The 25,128-nt window shown below is 42.3% G+C and overlaps 2 protein-coding genes across 5 annotated transcripts in view; both read right to left on the reverse strand.

The window, feature by feature from the left end:
- Positions 1-5,715: 5,715 nt before the first annotated feature.
- On the reverse strand, positions 5,716-19,448 carry csrnp2 (cysteine-serine-rich nuclear protein 2). 2 transcript variants are annotated; one of them, XM_061685558.1, is made up of 5 exons: positions 19,359-19,448; positions 13,165-13,335; positions 12,822-13,084; positions 9,737-10,033; positions 5,716-9,171 (listed from the first exon to the last, which is right to left on the reverse strand). In XM_061685558.1, the coding sequence occupies exons 2-5, from the start codon at positions 13,322-13,324 to the stop codon at positions 8,500-8,502; spliced, it is 1,392 nt and encodes a 463-aa protein (XP_061541542.1). In that variant the 5' UTR covers positions 13,325-13,335; positions 19,359-19,448; the 3' UTR covers positions 5,716-8,499. The 2 variants fall into 2 exon arrangements, with proteins under 2 accessions (XP_061541542.1, XP_061541551.1); XM_061685567.1 differs by lacking the exon at positions 19,359-19,448 and adding an exon at positions 17,426-17,824.
- A 20-nt stretch (positions 19,449-19,468) lies between these two features.
- Positions 19,469-25,128, reverse strand: part of tfcp2 (transcription factor CP2) — a 28,065-nt gene continuing 22,405 nt past the window's right edge. Inside the window, exons 15-17 of one of the 3 annotated variants that reach the window (XR_009769177.1) lie at positions 22,890-22,941; positions 22,608-22,805; positions 19,469-19,556 (exon numbers count right to left, since the gene is read on the reverse strand). Coding sequence is in view for 1 of the 3 variants with exons in the window: in XM_061685519.1 (XP_061541503.1) it covers positions 22,768-22,805; positions 22,890-22,941 (90 nt within the window). In the remaining 2 variants the exon portion in view is untranslated. Of the gene's footprint in view, positions 19,557-20,847; positions 22,806-22,889; positions 22,942-25,128 lie in introns of those variants that run through there. The other 2 variants (XM_061685519.1, XR_009769178.1) reach the window with 2 other exon arrangements.

The raw sequence follows: 25,128 nt of genomic DNA on the forward strand, positions 1-25,128 counted from the left end.
ACAGTACCAACGTTGACATCAGCTCACAGATGCAGAGCTGCGATGCGCCAAAACGCTCAATGAGGCCAACAAGTCCGACGTGTTCTACATTGATATTTCCTGTCGCTCAATAGGGATTGCGGGGGTCCCTCTTTCTGCGAAACCCCACGAGATGGACCATGAATAACTCGCTCAAGTCATCTGGGATGTGTAAATAATTTCCTGAAGTGGTTTTTCTAGGCGGCACGGTGTTTTTCATCGCGAAACACAACATACTACTTTCTACCAGTAATATAAACCGTGGTGATCAAGATACAAGTTTAACTTGTTCCGTGACAAACACTCGTAAATCAAAACGCTTTTATCTCTAATCATCTTTCCCCATTTAAATGAATGGAAAGACCATTAATCCGTTCTAGCCTCGCAAAAATAGTGCTTTAAATAATAGCAGTTTATCATATTGTACTTTACACAAGCATACATTAATGACATAATTTAAAAGAATGAAAAGAAATTAAAGAGTTTTTTCCAAATTTTCGCTTCAGTTTAATGGATATTGTGCTGCTATTTCTGGTGTAGGCAACTTGGCCACCTGAGGGCAGTGTAATACAGACATATAGATCTACACAGCGGTCATAGCTCCTCAGTAAGGCGCAGTAATATTAGTTGTTCTTCGCAGAGTATAAAAACTATATGCCTGTGAGGATTGTTATATTGTCTGTCTACATGTGTTGTGTCACCATTTGTGTTCAAATGTCCATTGCTCAAAGAGTACTAACGCCACAACATTGATGGTGTTCGTTAGGCCATATATGGCATTTTGAATTGCTTGTTAGCATTAAACTAAATAGATTTTATTAAGGCAAAGCTATGTGGCTGTTTTTCGTGTTTTTCTCTTTGCTTATGTGTAGTTTGACATTAAACTTGAACTGAGAGTGGCATTAAACAGCTTGAAGCCTCTTTTTGGGAGAATTGTTTCGCATGTCCCAAACCACTCCACTCACTTCACAACAAGCCGCTGTGAAGGAAGTTAAGTTGCATTCACTGCCACCATACAGCGTACACATCGCAATTTTCTGTTTCCAAATCAATGGAAGAAAATGGCATAACAATGGCTCGTATCGTGGAAAAACTTGAAAATTGGGTCACGTCAATCGCAAGGCACCAGCTGTATGAGAAAAAGGCAATGTCACGTGTAAAAATAAGTCAACCAGTGTTAATATTAAAGACGCCATACAGTATGATGGAAAATGTACTTTTTAATAGTTGTGTGTCTGCAGTCCCTGCACACCCATCAAATGTATTAGTCTATAAGTGTTAAACAACCAAGTAATCTTTTGTTATCTTCCTATTTCTGAAAATGTGTCTGCAAGTGAGCTGTTCTGCACTTCAGCCCCATTGTTACGAAACAGTAGAGCTAATTTACATAATAACTGTCCCCAAACTAAGATATCCAAGCGAAAAGGTAAGCAGAGCTGCATTGCTGCTCGTGAGTTTTGTTGGATTGCACACATTGGCATTAGCTAACATTGCTAGCTTCTGATCGATTTCTCTGTGAAGTTGTCTGTATTTGGTTTTTTTTATCTGTTTTATATGTTTATGTGTCCATGTGCCACATAAACACAGTGTAGTGTTTGAAGTGCAGCTTCCTTGAGTGAAAATGTTTTTATTGTCTTTATGGGTCCCCTTTTTTTCCCCCGCATTCTGGGCTCTGATCATGCAAGTAGCTTGCTTGCCTGTTCGACCGCCTTGCTCCACTCCAGGGCCTTATTAATCAAACATGCGTACGCCCACATGTGTGCGTAAAGGGTGCGCATGAACATTCCCATACAATGTATAGGAATTAGCAAGTTTGATGTGTATAGGGACATGAGTAAATGTATGTACAGCTCTGACCATGCGTACTCACAAAAGCTTGTGGTAGAACAGTGTAACTACAAATAGAACACAAAGTACTAAGAGGGTCACCAAAGTCATCCGAGTGCACATCCAGCTTCTGTCGTCCCCGTGGGACTTTTGGCCACCGGGACATTTTAGCGGGAGATTGGAGACATATGCGGCATTTCGCAATCGACACTAAGCCGAATCATGCCGATGTGCAGTTATTTCTCTGGCCACAGCTTACATCCAGTTGGCATATACAGACATCACCAACAAGCCAAAATTAAACAAGGGTCTCCCAAACATATACAGTTGGAGCCATAAATTGCACCCATGCACATTTCAATTGACGCACCATCACACAATGAATTCAGCTACGTGAACAGGAAAGGATTTCATTCAATCGATGCACAAATATTGGAGGAACGCACGATTCATTCATTCATTCGTTTTACAGAATAGCTACCGTCTGCATGTATAATGACGTGTCCCTAATAATGCTTGCAATATGGGTATCCATAATTGCTTGTCCTCCTGAAGTTAATTAAAGATAATTCTCGCCTGTGGGCCACGACTTTTTTTTTTGGCATTGAGTGTGATGTCCAACCAATTATTTTTATTTCCGAGACGACACTGCTCTTTTCTCTGGTCGACAGAATTACCAGCTGCGGTTCAATTCGCCCATCGTCCCACGTGATTTTTTTTTTTTTTATTGTTCTAACACCTTAATTGTTTCAAACAGTACTTTTTTCTGCAACCCATTAAGTAAAATACAGCTGGGTTACATTTGCACTCCTTCTGTCTGTCTCGCCGAGATATTCATTTCCTCTGTCCTCTTTTTCGGAGAGGAAAGTCAATCCCTGCATCTTTAAAGGGATTGTTGCTACTATATAATTGGAGGTGTTTCTCAATACAAATGAGGCTCAGCATGCTCGAGTGTGGCAGTTTAGAACAGGTGGGCTTCATCAACACTCAGAGACAGGTGCCCACACGTTTAATAAACACAATTTTTTCGTACGTACACACATTCTAAATTTCAGCCGTACGAACGAATTTAGAAGCTGTTCTACGCACTCAATGATAAATGAGGGCCCAGTTCATCATGGTAACGAAATCCGCACTTGTCATTGGCCCAGCACTACATGGGCCAGATTGTTTAGTCACACAACCCGCCCTCTCAAACAGGCTAATTTCAGCAAGATGAGAAATATGGTGAGCATTCTATAATTCTTGATCCTTGTGGTATTTTGACAAAGGCCCATCACAAACATGTTATTAAGACAATGTGGGGGACCTGTTTTAAATAGTGACAAAAAATGTTCACCCAAAAAGTCCACAACAAGAGCTTGAATCTATTTCTTTTTGGCATAAAACAAACTCTGCTGCATTAATGTTTCCATGACAACATGGAAACACTTGCTCCACACCCACGAGTTTTTACAGTTACAACAGTGGCTCCATGTGGGGAACAGGAAATGAGGTCACTTGGATTGGAATATTTTTTTTGTTTGCACAGCATGCTGGGAACACCGCCTGTTTTACCAGCAAGGGATAAACAACATGGATGTTAGGGATATGGTATTCACGAAGACTGACGAGATGGTGGTTAGGGACTTTCTACATGATTCAGCCAAAGTGTGCTTTAGGGAATAAGACACATGGACAGGAAGTTGTTGCACTTCCTTTCCCAGATTCCCGAAATCGGGTTTTGTACTACCTACTTCTCATCTCTCGGGGTCATTAGGGTAATAATAACAGTAAGGTTTAATCACTTCCATTTTCTATAGCACTTTTCCTCATTGGGGTCACAGATGAGCTGGGGCCTACAACCAGCTGACTTCGGGCGAGAGGCGGGGTTCAACTTGGTCGTCAGTCAATCGCAGGACACATATAGCCAAACGACCATTCACAATCACACCTATGGACAATTTAGAGCCTTAAATGAACATGGCATGCATGTTTTTGAATGTTTTTGGAAGCCGAAATACCCAGAGAAAACCCATGCAAGCACGTGGAGAGCATGAAAACGCAACACATTTGAACCCAGAAATCTCTGTACTGTGAGGTAGACGTGCTAACCACTACTCTGCTGTGCTGACCATTATAATAACTTAAAAATCAATATAAAATAAGAATTAAACACTTTAAAAATATATATATTATACAACAGCAAAACTACTGTGCCTAGTACTGTATTTCCTCATCCTCCTGTCTAATAGACACGTTTGTCCCTTTCAAAAAATAAATGTCAAACCTCAAATAGACACCACCTGAAAAACAGGTGGGTGTAATTGCGGTAAACGTCATGACCATGCAGAGCAAATATGGCACCTGTAAAGCTGAAGTTGATGGTGGATTTTAAAGAGAAGGTTTAGAGAGAAAGTACAGCCTTTGAACAAATGATGCCCTCCCACCCAATGAATGCTGAACCTCTGATAAGACGCCTGGTACTCTGTAGTTGACAAAATAAACAGCCCCAGCCACTATGTGAAGAAATACAGTACGTATATCTAAAATAAAAACTACATTTGATCGAAGACCAAGTGGTAGCATGATTGCCTCACAGTTGAGAGGTTATAGGTTCGAATCTCAGCTCAGGCCTTCCTGTGTGCATGTTCTCCTTGTGCTCCCTCTCACAGTGAAGACTCAGATGTGAATGGTTGTTTGTCTATACTATATGTGCCCTGTCATTGGCGGGCGACCAGTCCAGGGTGTATCCTGCCTCTTGCCCAAAGTCAGCTCGGACAGGCTCCAGTTCACCCGTGACCCTAATGAGAAGAGGATTTTATTGACACCCCACAAGGAATATGATATCCCACTTCAACCGTTGACCCTTTGAGCCATTTTGAAAGCCATCTGGGAAGCTGACAAAAAAATACACATCAACGTTTTTCATATTGGAGCGTCCTCAGAGGTTGTTCAGTAGGAATGTACTGCTTCCTCCTTTGGACACCAAAGAGGTGAAGTCACCTCTCTTTTCTCCAAAATCAAGAACGTTTGCATTAGGTTGCCCACCTGCTGCTGTTAATATAAAGGGGCCCCGCTGTGAGCACATTCGCATTCTGTGAAACTTCCACCACGAACAAAGCTGGGCACAGGGCCAGACACTGAGCTAATGGGATGGCTTTTATTATAGAGCTGGAAGCCATTCTTTCATTTATTTCACTTTTTAGAATCGGTGGGGGCCCTCAACGTATTCCCCCAAAAAATATGTAGCTATAATTGTGACTACTTGACCTCAATCTGTAGAGGTTTCTTGTCAAGCATTCTACAGGTCCACAGTGGTGCCGAAGTTTTAACATCGCTTCAAGCGCATGCAGCCAAGCTTTGAGTCGGTACTGCCTTCCACTGGCCTTTAGGTGTACTGCACCCGATGAAGTCCAAAGGGTGTCATTGATTTTGTCAAAATAGATAGATTATCGCTATTTTTACTTTCCTGTGCAGTGTATGCAGTGCATTTCAGTATTTATTTTTTATAAATATCCAAAGTGGAGCATGTAAGAAAACAAAAAACGTTCTTATACATGCTTTGTGTATATAGTATTAAAATATATTTTCATGATTTATTTCACCTTTGATTGAACGTTTTGAGGCAATGTGAAAAGAGTAATAAGTATATAGCATAATAAGTAGTATGTAGTATAATAAGTAAGTTATTGTCTGACTTATTGTCCTGATGAATCAGACTGAATTTCTTTAGCTTTGCTATAATTAAGTTAAAATGTCAGTTTAATCTGTTTTTTTATTTTTATTTTTATTTTTTTTAAATATAATTAAACTGTGCAAAAGTGTGTGAATACATTTAAAATGGACAACACATATACATCCTTCTTAAATGTGCACTTTATTGTTTATATAAAGTCCTTATTTTGTCCACTTTTAGGGAACCATTTCATGAGAGAGGCTGTCACAGCTCTTTTATGTCTTTCCAGGATTCCAACAATCACACTTTTCTTTCGCTCACGCACACACACACACACACACACACACACACACACACATATACTTGTGCAGTGGTCCCAGGCTAAAAGTGATCGCAAACAGCCAAGCGTGATGAAGGGGAGGCCACAAAGACGAGAGTCATCCTCTCAGGAGGGTGAAGACCACTGCTTTGATGGAGCACACTTGGATTAAGACAAACAAATTGAAGGCAAATAATCACATCGATATCTCATACATGCCAGCACATCCAAAATAAAAGATGTTTTAGTATTTGTTTATCCCAAAAAAAATGACATTTAAATAGCATAAAAGTTAAAAAGTGAGACAAAATGTCATAATTAGCACTAGAGTGTGTTGCAGTAAAGCAGCAGGCGGCCTCCTTGACCTGCATAAAGAGTTATGGAATCTCGGGAGAAAGAGCAGTCATGTCTGTAACATGAGCACCTTTCCAAAACATAATATTTCCTCGTTAATATTCTTTCCAAGCCCCCATAAATACAGTACATCTGGACACACACATACACACAGTTGTCAAGCTGCATCACACGTCACATTTTTCTTTAAATGCTCTTTTCTTCATGTGACATCTCTTAGAGACGGTGCAAAAATCTTTGTCGTTACACTAGCTAGTATAGATAGATATACTTTATTATTCCTGTGAGGGGAATTGAGGCTTTCAGAATTTTGTAGGACTGACTGCACGCTGTACAACAGGCCTGGTGTTACACTTTAGACCTAAAGCGGCTCTGAGTTGCTAGACTTGTGGAAATGGAACAGGTCTGAGGTACCCCTCTTGAACAGATCCAAGGCTACACTGTAGAATGAGCCAGGGGTAACATTTCAGAACAAGTTAGATTACACTCCAGAGCAGGCCTGAACAGGTCTGGCGTTGCACTCTAGCGTAACCCCAAAACTGCACTCTAGAACTATTGTTAGATTCTAGGACAGGCTTTGTGTTGGACACAAGAGCTCATCCAATGTTGTAGAACATATATAGTGGTACACTATATACCGATGGACAGGCCAGCGGTAGCATTCCAGAACATCAAAGGGTCCAAGTAACCTTCTAGAGCCAGCTAAGGTGTCACTCTACAAGATTCAAAAGTCACACTCTAGAACTGGTTTTGTTTCCACAGTGTAGCACTGACTTTGTGTTGGATTCTAGATCTGGCCCAGAGTTACACTCATGAATTTACCCAAGGCTAAACTCTAGAACAAGCCAGAGGTTGAACTCTAAAACAGAGCCAAAGCAATGCACGGGAACAGGCTAGGAGTGATATTCCAGGACAGGACATTTACTCCAGAGCAGGCCAAAATTTAATAGCGTGGTCTGCAGGCATGTTGTTAAGCTCTAGTACAGGTCTGGAGTTGCTCTCAAGAGCTGGATTAGAGTTCATACTATAGAAAAGCCCCAGGTCACATTCTGGAAGAGGTCCATTGTCATACTCAAGAGATGGTCAGAGTCTAGGGCAATCTTATGACAAACTCACAACCTCTGGATCTGGCCTGAGGTTTGGCTTTGACAGGCCCCATCTTATCCTCTAGAAAATGGTGATGCTTAAATTCTGGAACATGTCTGGTATTACAGTGTAGTGTGGGCCTCACATTGCCCTATGCACCAAGTCTATGTTTACAGTCAAGAAGAGCTCCAAGGCAGTCTAGAACAGGCCAGAAGTAACACTTCAGAGCAGGTCAGCCTTACACTATAGAGCAGGGCTGAGGTTACAACTTACTAGTGGTGGCGTTAAAATCTAGAACAGGTCTAGTATTGTACACACGGGCAGGTCCAAGGTTACTCTACTACGGAGATTCTTAGAATCATCCAAGGTTAGGCTCTAGTAGAGGAGTGCAACATAACACTCTAGAGCAGGCCCACAGTTACACACTTTAACAGGCCTTCTGTTCATTTCTAGAATAGGACAGTCATTGTACTCAAGAGATGGTTTGAGGACACACTGGAACAGGTCAAGTGTAATAACAGGCCTGGCACTGCCCTCTGCAGCAAGCCAAAGCTTGCACGCGAGACCAAGCTTTAATTTGGAGAATACAAAGGACAACTGTCTGTCTGTCTAGAAGTGATCCAGAGTGGCTAGCAGTTTGTGACCCGAATGAAAACATTTAAAGATCACATGGAATTTCAGCAGCATGGTGAATGTAATGCAGGAATCAGCGCAACTAGCGTTCCAGCACAATGTGAAGTCAAGTCGACCTTATGCAACAGCACCTCATCCACAAGAGAGCCATCACACACCAGACGTAATATCACAGGCTTTGCAAATACTACACGAAGATTGCATTTGTGAGTGCCTCGGCCTCACAATCACACAAACGCTTGTACAGTACACAAGAAAACAAGTATCTCCAGGATTATTAGGTCAGTTTACGCCGTCATTTGGCTTGACTACAGCACAGACACGTCTGCTGCGATACAAAGTTCTGCTGTCACTCCCTTTTTCTCTTGGATGTCCCCAAAGTTAGCAAGCAGGACTTTGTCCTGCATTATTTTTTTTTTGCATAAGGCTGTGTTCATTACCCCCAACACAATTCAAAATGTACGTCACGTGACTGCATATACCATAACATATTACTCCTGATCTCCATGTGCTCCAGCCTCCACGATTGCAACTGAGTTTGACACGAAATGTGTTATTACTTCTTTGATGCCATTTGTGCAAAACATCTGCAAAGAAGCTCAGACTAAAGGTCAAGACGAAGCGGGTCCTTCACTATCTCAGTTTCCACGCTTTCTTCTAGACACACTTCATGATGGTGGAGTTTTGATTGGTCACCTTGGAGCTGGCTGCCTAAACACTCGCCTCCTCTGGCCTCTTGAACCTCCTCCTCTGTCGACTCGAGGGTGGCCGGCTCTATGGAGCTGAGTTGGTAGTAGTGGAGAGGGGCAGAATCTCTGACAAGGTCAGCAGGACTCTCCTCCTCCTCTTGGTTGATGCAGAGCACTGCAGTCCCAGTTGGGAAAGGCCCCTGCAGAAGAACCTCCTCCACCTGCGGCTCCTGCGCACGCACCTCCCTCTCCAGCCTCTCCTGCTCCTCGGCGCTTTGCAGGTGCAACACGGCGGTCTCGTTCTCTCGCTCCAGGATGTCCTCTTCCGCCTCCAAGACACATGCGTGCACCTCGCTCTCTTCCGGGTCCAGGGATGACGGGCAAGTGGAGAACGGGGAGGACACCCGGTCCGACTCGGCGTACGTCTCCCCGGGCACTTGTAGCAGCACCTTCCTCTTCTCCAGGTCCAGCTTCATGATGGTGTGCAGGTAGTGTGTTCGGACACGCAGCGGGTTGAACTCGACACGGCCTGCTAAGTTGCCACAACCATCTCGGGAGCATCCACATGGGAAGGACATTCTGTCCACCTGAAAGAGAAAACAGGCCTCATTATAATCTTCAACCCTGCTTGGCTGGACTCACACTGCAGGAACCAGGTTTACACTGTCGGAACACCAAACAACCCACATGCGCAGATGCCCAACTTGCATGTGAGTAACTCGACAAGTGTCAACACTGGGCAGTGATGAAACAGAGGTTAACAATAATACATAAATAATACAAATATTAAACTGGGCTGACTGTTCCCACAATAGATTTAAATGAGTAACCAAGGCATTTCACCAATGGCAATTATTTTCCTTATACAATGATAAACACACCTCTAATGTAGCTTGTTTAAATGTCTATGCTTTTGCTACTGCTCAGATTTGCAGTACATGTTTTTTAACCAATTTGTGTTCTTTGGGCAGACAGAGGTGAATGTCACCAATTAGTGTACTTTGATTACATAAAAGTCACATTGGTAGCTATCTGATACATATTGGAAAATTATCTACATTTGGAAGAGGACTGATTCTAATTTGAAGTTTGATTCCATTTGTTTTTTTCTATTTATGCTGCCGTGATGCATTTGAAAAGCGACCATCCTACCTGGCACTTGATGCCAGCCTGGCTGCAGCCACAGTGTCGAGGGTCGCAGTACAAACGGCAGTCACAGCCACATTCCTCCCTGGACAGGCGGATGGCACGTAGCTCCGTTTTCTCCCGGGCATCGATGCGAGCGATGCCGGAGGCTCGCAGGAGGGCTCTGCGCCGCTTGGTGGGCAGCGGCTGAAGGAAGAAGCAGTCGTCTACCTCCACGGCATCCACGTCAAGGTCCTCATCTGACACGTCCTCCAAAGTCAACAGTTCGGCTTGGGCACACTCCACCGTGCCGTTTCTGGTCAGCTGTGTATGACAGTTAGCTCAAGTTAAAGTAAATACGTCTGAAAAAACAAATATATACTGTATCAATGGCGGCTGGTGGTGTTTTCTCCAGTGGATATGTATATACAGTGGGAGGAAAATGGGATGTCTAGTGTGAATATCTATCGAGGTCATGCGACAGGATCTTAATCTTTTTGAGGTCAGGACTTTATATACAAACTTGTATAAAGCTGGAAAAGGTGACAAAAGTATCTCTAGAAGTGTTGATGTTTATCACTGTTAGACAAATGTTTTAATCACGGAGAATGTTCAGCACTGTTGCTTCTCTTCCCAGTAGTGACTGTCCCTGTAAAGATGACTGCAAGAACACAGGGCAGAATGTTCAATGAGGTTAAAAGAAAAACAAAAAAACTCTGGAGTATAAGATAAAGACTTACAGAAATCACTGGCACATGCCAACATTTCTGTTGACAAATCTCTTCAGCTTTTTTGGAACGTGTTGCAGCCATAACATTCTAAGGTAATGATTATTTGCTAAAAACAATAAAGTTTATCAGCTTGAACATTAAATATCTTGTCTTCGTAGTGTCCATCCATCCATTTCCTGTATCGCTTTATCCTCACAAGGGTCGCGGGCTTGCCGGAGCCTGTCCCAGCTAACTTCAGACGACAGGCGGGGTACACCCTTAACTGGTCGCCAGCCAATCGCAGGGCACATATAAACAAACAACCATTCGTGCACACATTGACACCTAAGGGCAATTTAGAGTCCTCAATCAACCTAATGTGCATGTTTTTGGGATGTGGGAGGAAACCGGAGTGCCCGGAGAAAACCCACGCAGGCACGGGGAGACGATGCAAACTCCACACAGGCGGGATTTGAATCCCGGTCCTCAGAACTGTGCGGCAGATGGGCTAACCAGTCGTCCACCGTGCCGCCATCTTTGTAGTGTATTCAATTAACTATAGGTCGAACATGAATGCAAATCTGTTTATGTTTAACACAATGTCCCACTTCATTGGCATTGGGGTTGTGTGTGTGTGTGTGTGTGTGTGTGTGTGTGTGTGTGTGCGAGTGTGTATATATATATATATATATATATATATATATATATATATATATATATATATATATATATTGTTTTTTTTTATATATATATGACATTCACTGCCTGTCGATTTTGCCCGACCCATCCCACGCAGGCCAGCTGGAGGCTATCTCATGACTATCCCATTTTGTCCAGTGTGTCCTAAAACATAGTTGTGGTGTCCACCGGCAACAGTGTAAATGCATCTTAAAGGTTTCTGGACACTGCGCAGCGGAGTGTGCCTATTCATTGTGTATGTGCTGCCACGACCCAATGGCACTGCACTGTGCTCCAGTTAATGGCAGCGCACAAGGTGGGTGCCTGCCGCCTTGGCTCATGTGCCACTTTTCAATTCGGGCGGCTGCGTGCTGTGACAAAATCTCAGATTTTGTAAAATAGACATATAGGTCAGATAACTGGTAAATGAGATTAACAACAAAACAAAACAAGAAAAGTTAAACTGTGTATGTAAAACAGTTTATTTCAATAATTAAATTATAATTCATTCTCATTTTAAATGTTAATCCATCCATCCATTTTCCGTACTGCTTATCCTCACTAGGGTCGCGGGTGTGCTGGACCCTATCCCAGTCAGTCCACTCTGGGCCAGAGGTGGAGTATACCCTGAACTGGTCGTCAGCCAATCGCAGGGCACATATAAGAAAACAACCAATCGAACTCACATCCACACCTACTGGCAACTTAGAGAATTACATTGTGATTATGACCAATTATTGAATAGAATGATATATTTTAAAATGCTATCCTTATACCGAAGTTGTATGTTCTTCCCGTGCTTGCATGGGTTTTCTGTGGATACTCCGGCTTCCTCCCACATTCCAAAAATATGCGAATGTATTCCAAATATACGTTGAGTTCATTGAAGACATTGAAGAATCAGGGTTGTCAAATTTTCATTTTCCCTACAGGCAACATCGTAGTTCTGTACACAATTGCCTCTTCATTTATCATGTATTTTTATAACAACAAATCATAGGGCATGGAATATGGTATTGATTGTTGTCTAATTCGTGTTAAGAAGCAATTTAGTGTTAAGAAGCAATTTAGTGAAAATAAATGCAGAAGCTATAATAATAAAATCCAGATATTCTGCCAAACTGAAAAAGACAAATCCATTTAGTAAGAAACAGGAAATAGTTGGCAAATGTTGAATCAAGGCAACTGGACTGTTCTTCTTTGTTGAAGGCATTTCACCTTTAATCCAAAAGGCTACTTTAGTTCTAAATTTCTGGTGTGGAGTCCCTCTATTTATGCCTCAGTGGGTGTGTTCCCTAGGGCTGGTCAACAATAGGGGGCTCATCTCAAGTCTCTTAACTGCAACGTTCCTAGCAATTCTTTTAATCATGCCGTAGGTGTGAATGTGAGTTTGAATAGCTGTTTGTTTCTAGGTGCCCTGCGATTGGCTAGCGACCAGTTCAGGCTGTACCCCGCCTCTCGCCCGAAGATAGCTGGGATAGGGTCCAGCACGGCCGCGACCCTCGTGAGGATAACCAGTACAGAAAATTGATGGAATTTTAGGAGCTAAAATTCAAAATAAACAGAACAACAATGACAGGAACAAATATAGGAATATTGAAAATGTAAACGCTCAGCGAGCCAGATTAAAGAATGAGCGTGCCAGACTTTATTCGGACTGATTTTTAATGTACCCAATGAAGTGGGCATTTAGTGGCCTCGCAGGCTGGTGTCAGCATTTTTACCTTCAGCTTGCGAGCATTGAGCTTCTCCTGACGCAGGTGTTGGCGTAAGGTGTGTCGGTGACTGCTCTCCTGCTCCCGAGCAAACTCGCCCAGTGTGTAACGACGGATGGATGAGTGGTTGTGGGCCATGCCCAGCGAGCTGCCCCCCTGGCTGGGCACGCTGGTGAAGCCCTGCCTCCGGGGGAAGTAATACACTGTCACCGCATCAAAACGCACTCGCTTGCCTCCCGGCGACAACTTGTGCTGTCTGAGGATGGATGTGGCTGAGAGAAAGAAACATTTGGGATGGAAGTGAATGCTTACCCATTATATTTGCATTGATTTGTTTTCTTTTGTTGCTTACGGGTGAATTCCATCCTGGAGGGGGGGTTGAGGCTGTCGCAGCTGTCGGCACTGTCGCTGCTGGAGATGTCATCGTCAGAGTCTTTAGGTGTAGAAAAGGGAGAGCTATTGTCCACCTCTTCATATTGTCGTTTGAGGCTGAGGGATGAACCTGCCTCCATGGAAACCGTGTCTGAGGGCACAGAACTGCATCAGTGATCATCAAGGCAAAAAACAAACAAACAAAAAAACAACAAATTCATGCAGTTTGAGGATGATGAACTGCAGCATGCAAAAACGGTAGCTGTGTGTCTGCACAAGAGATGGGCCATTTGGCTAATTGCCTTAATCCACCATGGGGAAAATTTATCCATCCATTTTGCCATTCGTGCCATATTAGGGTGATGAGCTGGAGCCTATCCTAGCTAACTTTGAGTGAGAGGCGGGGTACATCCTGGACTGGTCGTCAGCCAAACAACCATTCACATTCACACCAATGGAAAATTTTGAGAAAATTCATGTAATTGACCAATATTTGTTTATACCCAAAATATATTTTCTAAAACAGAATTTTCCAAATGAGGCCTTTAATTTACAAAAGATATTATGTAATATGAATTAGCTGTATAAATAAAAACAAAAACAACGGTAGACACAAAGACAGAGGGAACAAGCGTGTAGCTTAGCTTTGTATAACTAAACAACTGATGATAAAAATGCCATTGCAAACGGCAAAAGAACTGGACCAAATGTATCTTTTTTTAAATTAATTTATTTATTTATTTTGAAACTTTGGTCACCGAACTACTTCTGTATGAAGGTATCACCATGGCAACTAGCTAAAGTGGAATAACTTCATCTTACTGTATGCACACTAAAGTTTTTTTCAGAAAGTGTCATGGAAACGTGGTCTGCACACTATTTTAAAATCATGTAAAATCCATATTCCTAGCTTCAGAGACTAACTGCCAGATCTTAATTAGAGAGTTAAATTTGTGTTTTTATGTTGCGTAGCACAAAAATTATCCATCCTTTAGAACTCATCCTTGTGCTATGACTAAGCACTTTAACTAAAGCTAACTGGAATTAATGATTGACTGTGCATTTTCAACCAGGCCTGGTTTAACACGTCACATGGGCATTTGTTCACACACGCCTTGAGATGGTGAGAGACAGCACAACTGTTACCATGGCAATGTCACCTGAATGTGAGGACACCAAAGGACCTGCTTCATCATCCGCTCATGAAGAGAAGAAGCCATGTTCAAAAACCACAAAAAAAAAACAATATATTCTGCAGTGTACCTAACAAATTGGCAACTTTATTTCCTAAGCATTTTGGTAATGTATAATAATTAGTTATCTGACTCTTAATGCTTCTCAACACCACGTCATAAATCCCACTATTCATCCATGTGGTACACCACAGATATGAAACGAAGACTAGATCAGCCAGCGCTCTATAGCAGCCCAGCTAACCGAAGTGCCTATAAGGCGGCCATGATGGCAGGGGGGATGTTCTATCGAAGGCAATGTACGAATATTGAAATTAAGTCGTAACTTGCTCACTTCTCAACGAATTTTCATGAGGTTTACTTTTTTGTCAAAGCCAAAGTGTGTTCTATCAATACATCCATCCATTCATCCATTTTTCGTACCACTTATCCTCACTTGGGTCGCAGGCGTGCTGGAGCCTATCCCAGCTGACTCTGGGCGACAGGCACCTTGAACTGGTTGCTAACCAATCGCAGGGCACATATAGACAAACAACCATTCGCACACAGTCACACTTACGGGCAATTTAGAGTCTTCAATCAACCTAACATGCATGTATTTGGGACGTGGGAGGAAATCGGAGTACCCAGAGAAATTACGGCACGGGGAGAACATGCAAACTCCACACAGGCGAGGCCGGATTGCAACCCGGGTCCTCAGAATTGTGAGGCAGATCTGCTAACCAGTCACCCACCACGCCACCCACTATCAATAAAGAACATTTCAAAAGAAAGCCTCAAAAATATTTTTATCTGTGAAAGGTTATTTCTATGTTGTACAGTGCCTTGAAAAAGTATTGTCCCCCTTTGTATATTTTTACATAGTTTCCCCACTTTAATGTTTAAGATCAAACAAATGTAAATATCAGACAAATATAACCCAAGTGAACTTAAAATTATATTTTTAAATGATTTCATTTTTTAACGAAAACTATTCAACATTACCTGACCATGTGTGAAAAAGTAATTACCCCTTGTTAAATCATGAATTGTGGCTAATACCAATCTTTGGTAAATTTTCACTGATCACACCCAAGCCTGGGCGGCACGGTGACCGACTGGTTAGAGCGTCAGCCTCACAGTCCTGAGGACCCGGGTTCAATCCCCGGCCCCGCCTGTGTGGAGTTTGCATGTTCTCCCCGTGCATGTGTGGGTTTTCTCCGGGAACTCTGGTTTCTTCCCACATCCCCAAAACATGCACTAATTGGAGAAGGGAAGGGGAAGGGCCAGTAGAGCGATCGTTCTGGTTACCTGCCTTGTATTTTTAAAGAGCATTACTTTTGGTTCAGCATGATTTAAAGATTAAATGCTTTTTTTCCCCCACAATTTAAAGTGCGTTAATATGTCTGACATGATTTTGTCAGGCGGCACGGTAGCCGACTGGTTAGCACATCTTCCTCACAGTTCTGAGGACCGGGGTTCAATCCCAGCCCCGCCTGTGTGGAGTTTGCATGTTCTCCCCGTGCCCGCGTGAGTTTTCTCCGGTTACTCCGGTTTCTTCCCACATCCCAAAAACCTGCAGGGTACGTTAATTGAAGACTCTGCATTGCCTGTAGGTGTGACTGTGAGTGCAAATGGTTGTTTGTTTGTATGTGCCCTGTGATTGGCTGGCAACCAGTTCAGGGTGTACCCTGCCTCCTGCCCGATGACAGCTGGTCCTAGTGAGGAGAAGTGGCTCAGAAAATGGATGGATGGATGGATGGATGGACACCCAAGCCTGATTAGATAGATTGACATCTATCAGTCTGGAAAGGGTTACAAAAGCCATTTCTAAAGCTTTAGGATTCCAGCGAACCATTCTCCTCACATGGAGGAAACATGGAACAGTGGTGTACCTTCCCAGGAGTGGCCTGTCGACAAAGATTACCCCAAGAGAACAGCAATGACTCATCCAGTAGGCCACAAAGGAACTCAGGACAACTTTTAAAGAGCTGCAGGCCTCCCTTGCCTTCAGTTAAGGTCAGTGTTCATGACACAACAATAAGGACGTGACTGGGCATAATTGCCTTTCATGGAAAAGTTCAAAGGCGAAAACCACTACTGACCAAAAAGAACATAAAGGCTCGTCTTACTTTTGCAAACAAACATCTGAATGATTTCCAAGACTTCTGGGAGAATATTATATGGACTGACGATATGAAAGTTGAGCTTTTTGGAAGGTGTGTGTCTTGTTACATCTAGTGTAAATGTAGCACAGCATTTCAGAAAAACAGCATCATACCAACAGTAAAACATGGTGGTGGTCTTGGGCTGCTTTGCTCCTTCAGGAACTGGACAACTTGCTGTGATTGATGGAACCATGAAGTCTACTCTTTAACAGAAAATCCTGAAGGAGAATGTTCGTCCATCAGCTTGTGACCTAAAGCTCAAGCGCACTTGGGTTCTGCAGCAGGATAACAATCCAAAACAATACAGCAAGTCAAGTTCTGAATGGCTTAAAAAAACTAAATGGAAAAAACTTTTGGAGTGGCCTAGTAAAAGACTTGAAACTGATTGAAATGCAGTGGCATGACCTTAAAAACCCGTTCATGCTCGAAAACTCTCCATCTTTGCTGAATTCAAATTATTCTGCATGGAAGAGTGGGCCAAAATATCTCCACAGAGATGTGAAAGACAGATTCCCAGTGATAGAAAACACTCGATTTCAGTTGTTGCTGCCGAGGATGGCCCAACAAGTTATTAGGTTTAAGGGGCCATTACTTTTACACACAGGGCCAGGTAACTGTGAATAGTTTTTTTCCCCTTAACAAATGAAATCACCATTTAAAAACAGTATTTTAAGTTCACTTGGGTTACATTTGTATGATATTTACATTTGTTTGATGATCTTCAACATTAAAGTGGGGCGTGCAGCTCAGAAGGGGCATGTCGTAGTTCCCTACGTTCATATCAATGGGCCTGGCCCATTGGCCTGGACTGGTTTACAAGGTGTGTCAGAAAGGTTCCAGGACTGGTGGAAAAAAAGGTACATTTCCATTTGGTTTTGGTCATTGCGTGAGAAGAGTCTACCTCAGTCGTGGTGGTCTCTGTGGTGGTATCCTCTGTGGTTGCGGGCTGTGACATCTCTTGGTGTGGATGGCTCCCACAGGTTGTCTTTCGTCACCCAGGATCCTAAATGCCTTGCCATGTCTCTATACTATTAGTCAATAGATAATGTGTTTGTGTGTACGTTCTGGTGTGTGTGTTTTCATGGGTGCCTTTGCATGTATATGGGGGGATGGGAGGGGTGGGTTTTGTATATTTCCTGCTATTTTAATTGTCTGTTTTTACCTCTGTGAAGCACTTTTGGTTGCATTTTTATGTATCAAAAGTGCTCCATAAATAAAATTTTATAGATGATTGATTGATTGAAGAGGCAAGAGTTGTGGCAGGACTGTTGTTGATCAGCAATACCGCACTACTGGACACTTCATATTGCAAAATGACTCTCTGCATCATTTGCAGACTTGTTATTGTATCAGTATTACTGAATTACTGGCCAATTTATATTGCTCAATAACTGCATCATTTGCACACTTGTTGTATGAGTATAACCACACTACTGGACACTTGATATTGCTTAATAACTCTCTGTACTTTGTGTTTATGTTCTAAATGTACATGTTGTTTAGGGGCTTGTTTGCTGTAGTACTAGTGTGGTTCCAACTACCATGGACAAATTCCTTGTGCTCTTACATATACAGTATTTGGCCCTGAAGATGATTCTGATTCTGACAACTCATGGCTGCTTCAACAATGACAACCCGCCAGCTCACATCCCATGACATCCGAGAAGAACATAGCCATGCTGGAGCAACCTCCTTACTCTTCCGACATGGGACGATTTAATTTTTTCCTCATTTCCAAGATCAATGGGGTTACCAAGGGGACCTGTTTTAAATACATGGACGACATCAAAAGGGTCGTGACAAAGGCGCTGCGGAGTATACCAGAATTATCCTTCCAAAAATGCATAAAGATGTGGCAGAGAAGGCAAGGAAAGTTTGTTAGACCCCAAGGGGATTACTTTGAAGGGGAAAACTTGTAGTTGGGATTCAAAACACATCTTTTTGGACACAAGTCCAGGATTTTTTCTGACGCACCTCGTTTATGATAAGGTTTCATGATGGCGACAGTTTGACCTTGAAGCGGATTATTTCTGTTTTCATCATTTCCTATGGGAACAAATCTGCGGTTAACCACAGTTCCAGTACGGACCGAGTCCCACTTTAAAGCTGCCAGTGTATAATGTACAGTATTGAGATAACATTAAAATACTAACAAACACGAATCAAAAATTCCTTTACCAAGAAACTGTATGCCTGCTTGAAGATACTGCACAGTATTTTACTCTGATCCAATGCAATTTTTCGATGGTGGGCCATCAGTCTGTGAAAGGATGCTCCACAGCACTGCTGCATCTCCTGAACGATGCTGTCATTTTTAACGAGACAACTAAATACAGTACTGTAAAGCGACCTCGTATTGCAGCATTTTTACCGCATTTATAACCCCTGGAGAAGCTGTCAGGGTGTGTGCAGTAATCATTCAGCGTATTTCCAACTGGAATGTCCTGTGCCACCCTTTTCCACCCAATCAGAAGCTCCTAAAGTTAAAAACACTAGCATTTGGGGATATGGGTTGCTTATTCTTATGTGATTAATAAATGAATTTTAGTTGCGCTGTGTGAGTAGTCGAAAAATAAGTGACCGTGTAATACCGACTAATAATCAATTAACAAAAGATGAATAGTCGAGATGGAATCTGCTGATGACGATGCAGTTTACAGAATCTTAAGAAGGCACACCATTGTGCGACTGTGAATTCACAGTCAATAGATAACTGTATACGAGAGCATTACGTGAGTTTATCCATGCAAAAGCATTAAAAAGATGTTTCGCGCGAAGACCGTAAAGGTTTCAAGCAGGCTCGCAATGACAAAGAAGGAAGCTTGTTTTCTTACCTGGGTCACAAACGGGGAGTTTGAGAATGCAACCAGCTCGTCGGTCCTTTCTCTTCCTCTCTGCTCATGGAGTATGTGAAACACCCTGTTAGACGTCTTTTTTGGTCCCGGGACTAGCAGCGATACCGTTGAAAGTGATTGTCTAGGCGCACCGCTTGTGTGGCTGGAGGAGGCTAGTTGGGCTCCATACTCATTGTTCTGAAGAGAGAGAAAAAAAGAGCCGCAGCCCTCTTTAGGATGGAGTTTAACGGACATAAAGGAGCCGTCACGTGACTAGGACGCTTTATTTCTGCGCCGTATGAAGATTTTTCTTTTGAAATCAAAAATATTTGGTCCTGTTCTTGACAGGGGCTTTTAATTGGAGAACGCCGCTGACATATTGTAGTCGTGGTGGTTCCCCCCCCCCCGCTCGCCACCACACTCACTGGGCCGGGAAATGTCCGAGGGACCGAGCTTCGTCTTATCGCTTTTCACGCGCTTGCCGTGCCAATTACGTCGCAGCCGTCTTTTGGGCGAGAAGACGGTCTTCGAGCCGGTTTCCCCCCCCCCCCGCCAGCCCGGGTCGGCAGAATCTAACAATGGCAGCGCAAAATTCCTCCCGGTCGCATTTTTTTTTTTTTTTTTTATATATATATATATATATATATATATATATATATATATATATATATATATATTCACTGAGACGTCACATTCAGCCTCTGCGCCAAGGGATGCTGGGAAACGGAGTGTTTAGTGTTAGTTCTTTGTTCAACTATGTTTTGAAAGGATTATCAGTGCATTATTCGTTCTTTCCACGTTCATTTACCAATAAAAAATGAACACGTATCTCATTGTTTTATTTGCTTTTTTAATCTAACACACAAACCCCCAATCAAGATTTGTCTCAGATCAAAAATAGGAAATGAAAAAATAGGTCACTGTCAATTTCCTCCTGGATCAAATATGGATCTACCCAGTCCAACCTTAAACAACTTTCACCTTCCTAGCAACTGGTGATAGGCGGTTGGCACATCATTGAAAATGAAAGAGAGTCTGTGTGTGAAATGCTTGGGCGTGAGTTGCAGCTGATAGCAGCTCTTGTATGAATGGGCATTGTTACCACTAGTGGTAAAAAAAAGCGACTGTAAATGCATCAGCAACGGTCATCTTTGAATACGTCTGAGGGCATTACAAATTGCATTTCCTCAAATAGGGTAAAGAATGTTATTTACTCAAATGCACAGTACTGGGTGTTTCATTGTAGGTGTGTTTGAGAGGACTTCATTTGTACATGTGCATTTTATGATGGTTTGAATAACATTACGGTTTTGTTCAGAATTATCCCGTGCACCATTTAAGTCTTTCAAAGCACTCACAACAAATTAGCAATTACCAAAAAATGTCCCAAAACGGTGGCCGAGGGAATTTATTAACTCAACTGCAAAGAATACTACAATAATGGACATAGGTCAATGTTTTTTTTTTAAATTTATTTAGAAAAGTTGATTCTTGCTGGTATTTCAGAGATGACACATGGTGAACAGTAACAAGGTTGCGTACATATCAAGGCTGACAAGGTGGAACATATATCTAAAATGTCCAATTCATCATGACAGCAAGGAGATAAACTCTCGTATGCGACTGGTGTGCCCCACATTACATGTATTGTTAGCATTTTGGATGGATACAAATAAATCCACTGGTGAAATGAGGCTTCAAATCTCATCCATAACTGGATGGAGTACATATGAATGGAGAAAATATTGGTTATTTATGATTCTATTCATCATGTTCTTGTTTTGCTTTTTGTATCATCTTTGGGACTGTGGGCCCTTGTGAAAGAATATTCAACCCTCTGCATGTTCCACACATATTGGAGATTGACAAAAGCTAGTGGGAGGAAAAGTATGTGAGCCCTTTGGAATTTAAGTTTCTGCATAAATTGGTCATAAAACATGGCCCGATCTTCATCTAAATCACAAGAATAAACAGCCTGCTTAAACTAACACTGCACAAACGATTATATGTTCTCCTGTTAGTAATGCAAACAACATGTAAACATTCACAGTAGAGGGAGGAAAAAGTAAGTGAACCTCGAACCTAAGTGAACAGATTCTCCAAGAGCTCAGTCAGGTGTAAGCCAACCTGGAGTCCAATCAATAAGACAAATTTAGATTTGTTAAAAAGCATTGCCTGATGTGTACCATGCTTCACTCAAGAGACCTCTCAAGACCAATTAAGAATTGTTGACTTGAATAAAGCTGGAAAAGGTTACAAAAGTACAGTATCCATAGACAAAATGTCTACAAATGGAGAAAGTTCAGCACTGTTTCTTCTCTTTCGAGGAGTGGCTATCCTGTAAAGACGATTGCAAGAGCACAGCGCAGTTGCTCAATGAGGTGAATTATTATTTTTTTTTAATAAATAATAATTTAAAAAACTAGAGTGAGAGCTGAAGACTTACTAATCAATGGCAAATGCCAACATCTCTGTTAACTAATCTACTATACGTAAAACCAAAAAGAATGGGATCCATGGGAGAATACTAGAGGAAGCCATTGCTGTCTAAGGGCTTTTTTTTTTAAATCTGTGACAGACCCCACACGAAAAAAAATCTGCCATATTGTGTGTGTGGTGTGCGCCGATAATAACCCAGAACAGATTTCGATGAAGATCAAACTTTATGACCAATTTATGCAGATGTTTAATTCCAAAGGGTTCACATACTTTTTCCTCCCACTGTACCATACTACAAAGATAAAAACTCTGAAAGTAATGGGTGCTCTGTTAGGAAAATATTTTAAAATAATATATTTAAATGTAATGTTCAAGAAAGGCTAATTGAAATATTGCTGTGCTAAGTAAGTCGACCATTTTGCACCCACAAAGTTTTTAGTTGTCATTCAAAGTATCAGAATTAGTGCAACGGTATACTAGCTAGTAGATGTTAACCATGTTAATAGCTGGATTCCTCTTCCCCCTGTTACATCCCTGATGTAACTGGTTGTTTGCTGGTCTTTTGCTCGATCCCAGTCCAGAACAATGAATTCGCGTAACACCGATTGAGTAGTGTTCCTGTTTTGGACTTTATGTTACTTTATTTTTTTTTTCAAGAAAGCAAACTGATTCTGACGTGCCGCGCTTTGGCATACCAGACGCAGCGGTCGCACCAGCCAAACTCACTGGAGACATACGCAAAGGAGGAGGACAAAGCAGCCATGTTGGGAAGAGAGCAGCAGGGTGTGAAGGGGTGATATGCTTAATCACCGTGGTAACAGAGTCACTCCCTCCCAAGTGAGACATGAAGAGGCCAGGTGCGTTGTGTTCCTCCAAGCAGCCTCAAGAGGCTTCCTGCGCCGTCTCCATGTGATCCGGGAAGAGCAAGGAGGGTGAAGCTAGATAGATGAAATGGCCGACTAGATCTGGTTCACTTCAGGATGATGTGGTAGCCGTCATTTGTGTCGTCTGCAACAACAAGAACAACAAACGTCACGGTTAAGAAAACGACACTAATTAGAGAAAATGTTGACAGATCAGTTGTTCAAATACCTTTCATTGTGTCCAGAACAAAACAAACTTCATCCTGGAAGTTTTGAATCATCTAGGAAGTAGAGGACAAAAGAAAGAAAATCTTCAAAATGCAGACCGAAAGGCAAATTACTTACTAGCGTAATAGTAAGTGTACCAACACATACAGGTGGTTGATAAAGGAAAAAGGAATGCAAATGCTTCCGAATGCACACAGCGCCAACTTTTTCAGCCATCATTCAGGGTTTTGAATGAGCGCTGAGTGACAACAAATCAGTGCATGTCTCCTGGCTCCCCATCCTTCATCTACATGTCAAAAAAATGGAACCCCACTGATTTTGATGTTATGGTACAGAAGGTGGCTAAGGTAGCAAAGATGAAATCAGTTCATGTTTGTTGTAGCCTCAATAGCGGTTCTTTAAGGGCACAAGTTATGAAAAATTTAATGTTTAATTGCTTGTGTACAAATAGTTGAGTCTCTGGAGTGCCTGCTCACTGTCATGCCCTGTTTTGTTTTGCTTTCTGCTGGTTGTTGTTGTTTTTTGCGTGTGTTGCAGTTTCCTAGAGGTGATTGGTGGGCGGACTCCCCTGCGTGGCACCTGCCAGCCATCATCAGTGGGGTATTTAAACGCAGGGGAGGCAGGAGGAAGTTGCTGAGTTATTGTTCATTGCTGGTCACCGTTGTTATTTGCCTATGTTGTTAGTATTGTGCATGCCAGCATTTCTTGTTACTCACAAATCCGCATTTTCGTAAGTACTACTGTTTTCTATTCTCGTTTTCTTACTCAGATTAGTAGATTTTTGAGTTTCGTTTTTCCTCTTGTACTGCAACTTCCTCTCGTGGCGCTGTCTACCTCTTAGTTTGTTCTTCTGGTTACATGTCAATCTTTTGTCACGGCGCTATTTGTTGTATTTTCATAATTGTGTGTATCTTGTTAAACAAATTCTGTTAAGTCTGCTCAGTTTATGGTGTTTGCTTTGGGGTTTCACTCACTGCGTTTACAGTCGTGACACTTATCCATTGAGTGGGAATTTTAACAACCAATTAAATCTTCAGTTATATGCTTATTTCGGAACATGTGTCTGAGCACGTCTACCCACAATTACTTAACAGTGGGGTAGGGATGGGAGAGTACTGATACCGCCTTATCTCAAAGCAACCAAAACTGCCGATATCAGCCACCCAAACATAAGGGAAAAAAATCTGACAGCAAGTATTCCTTGCCAGTAGTTGGTGCTACTCTGTGGCGGGTTGACACATGTATACTGGAACTGGTAACGGTCTGGAAAGGAAAGAAAAAAAAAAAAGTGGTATCGAACATTCTTACAGTGGGGCTAATTTACATGATAAGAACCCCAATAGTTATTCCATCCGTGACTTGGCAGCTTGGCTGAGTGCAGATCCAGACCCAAGCGACAATTACTGGACAACACTGTTTAAAACTATAATGCTTGCCTCTACAAGCTTTGTTCCCTGAGCTCCAACCTTGAGCTTCATGGTAAAAAAAGCCGTACTTCCCATTAGCTCTGCAGTATATGGGATGGGGTGTCCAACTGCTCATTTGCATGAGCTTGAGACACCCTTTCTAACAGGCTAATTTAAGAAAGAAATAGGGTGTATAAAGTGTAATATTCTTTATCCTGTGGGTATTTTGACAAAATCATCCATCCATCCATTTTCTGTACCGCTTTATCCTCACTAGGGTCGCGGGCGTGCTGGAGCCTATCCCAGCTATCATCGGGCAGGAGGCGGGGTACACCCTGAACTGGTTCCCAGCCAATCGCAGGGCACATACAAACAAACAACCATTCACACTCACAGTCATACCTACGGGCAATTTAGAGTCTCCAATTAATGCATGTTTTTGGGATGTGGGAGGAAACCGGAGTGACCGGAGAAAACCCACGCAGGCACGGGGAGAACATGCAAACTCCACACAGACGGGTCCTCAGAACTGTGAGGAAGATGTGCTAACCAGTCGGCTACCGTCCCGCCTGACAAAATCTAAATCATGTCAGACATATTAACGCACTTTAAATTGTGGGGAAAAAAGCATTTAATCTTTAAATCATGCCGAACCAAAACTAATGCTCTTTAAAAATACAAGGCAGGTAACCAGAGCGATCGCTCTACAGGCCCTTCCCATGTTAAATGAAGACTAACCTACAGCTACGCAAAAATCCCAACTATAATTTTTTTACGATGTAACACAAGGTGGTGAATATTCTCATTCATCCAGGTCATTTCATTCTCAGGGCA

The sequence above is a fragment of the Phycodurus eques genome, chromosome 1 (assembly GCF_024500275.1).
Source record: "Phycodurus eques isolate BA_2022a chromosome 1, UOR_Pequ_1.1, whole genome shotgun sequence".
Taxonomy (NCBI): Eukaryota; Metazoa; Chordata; class Actinopteri; order Syngnathiformes; family Syngnathidae; genus Phycodurus; species Phycodurus eques.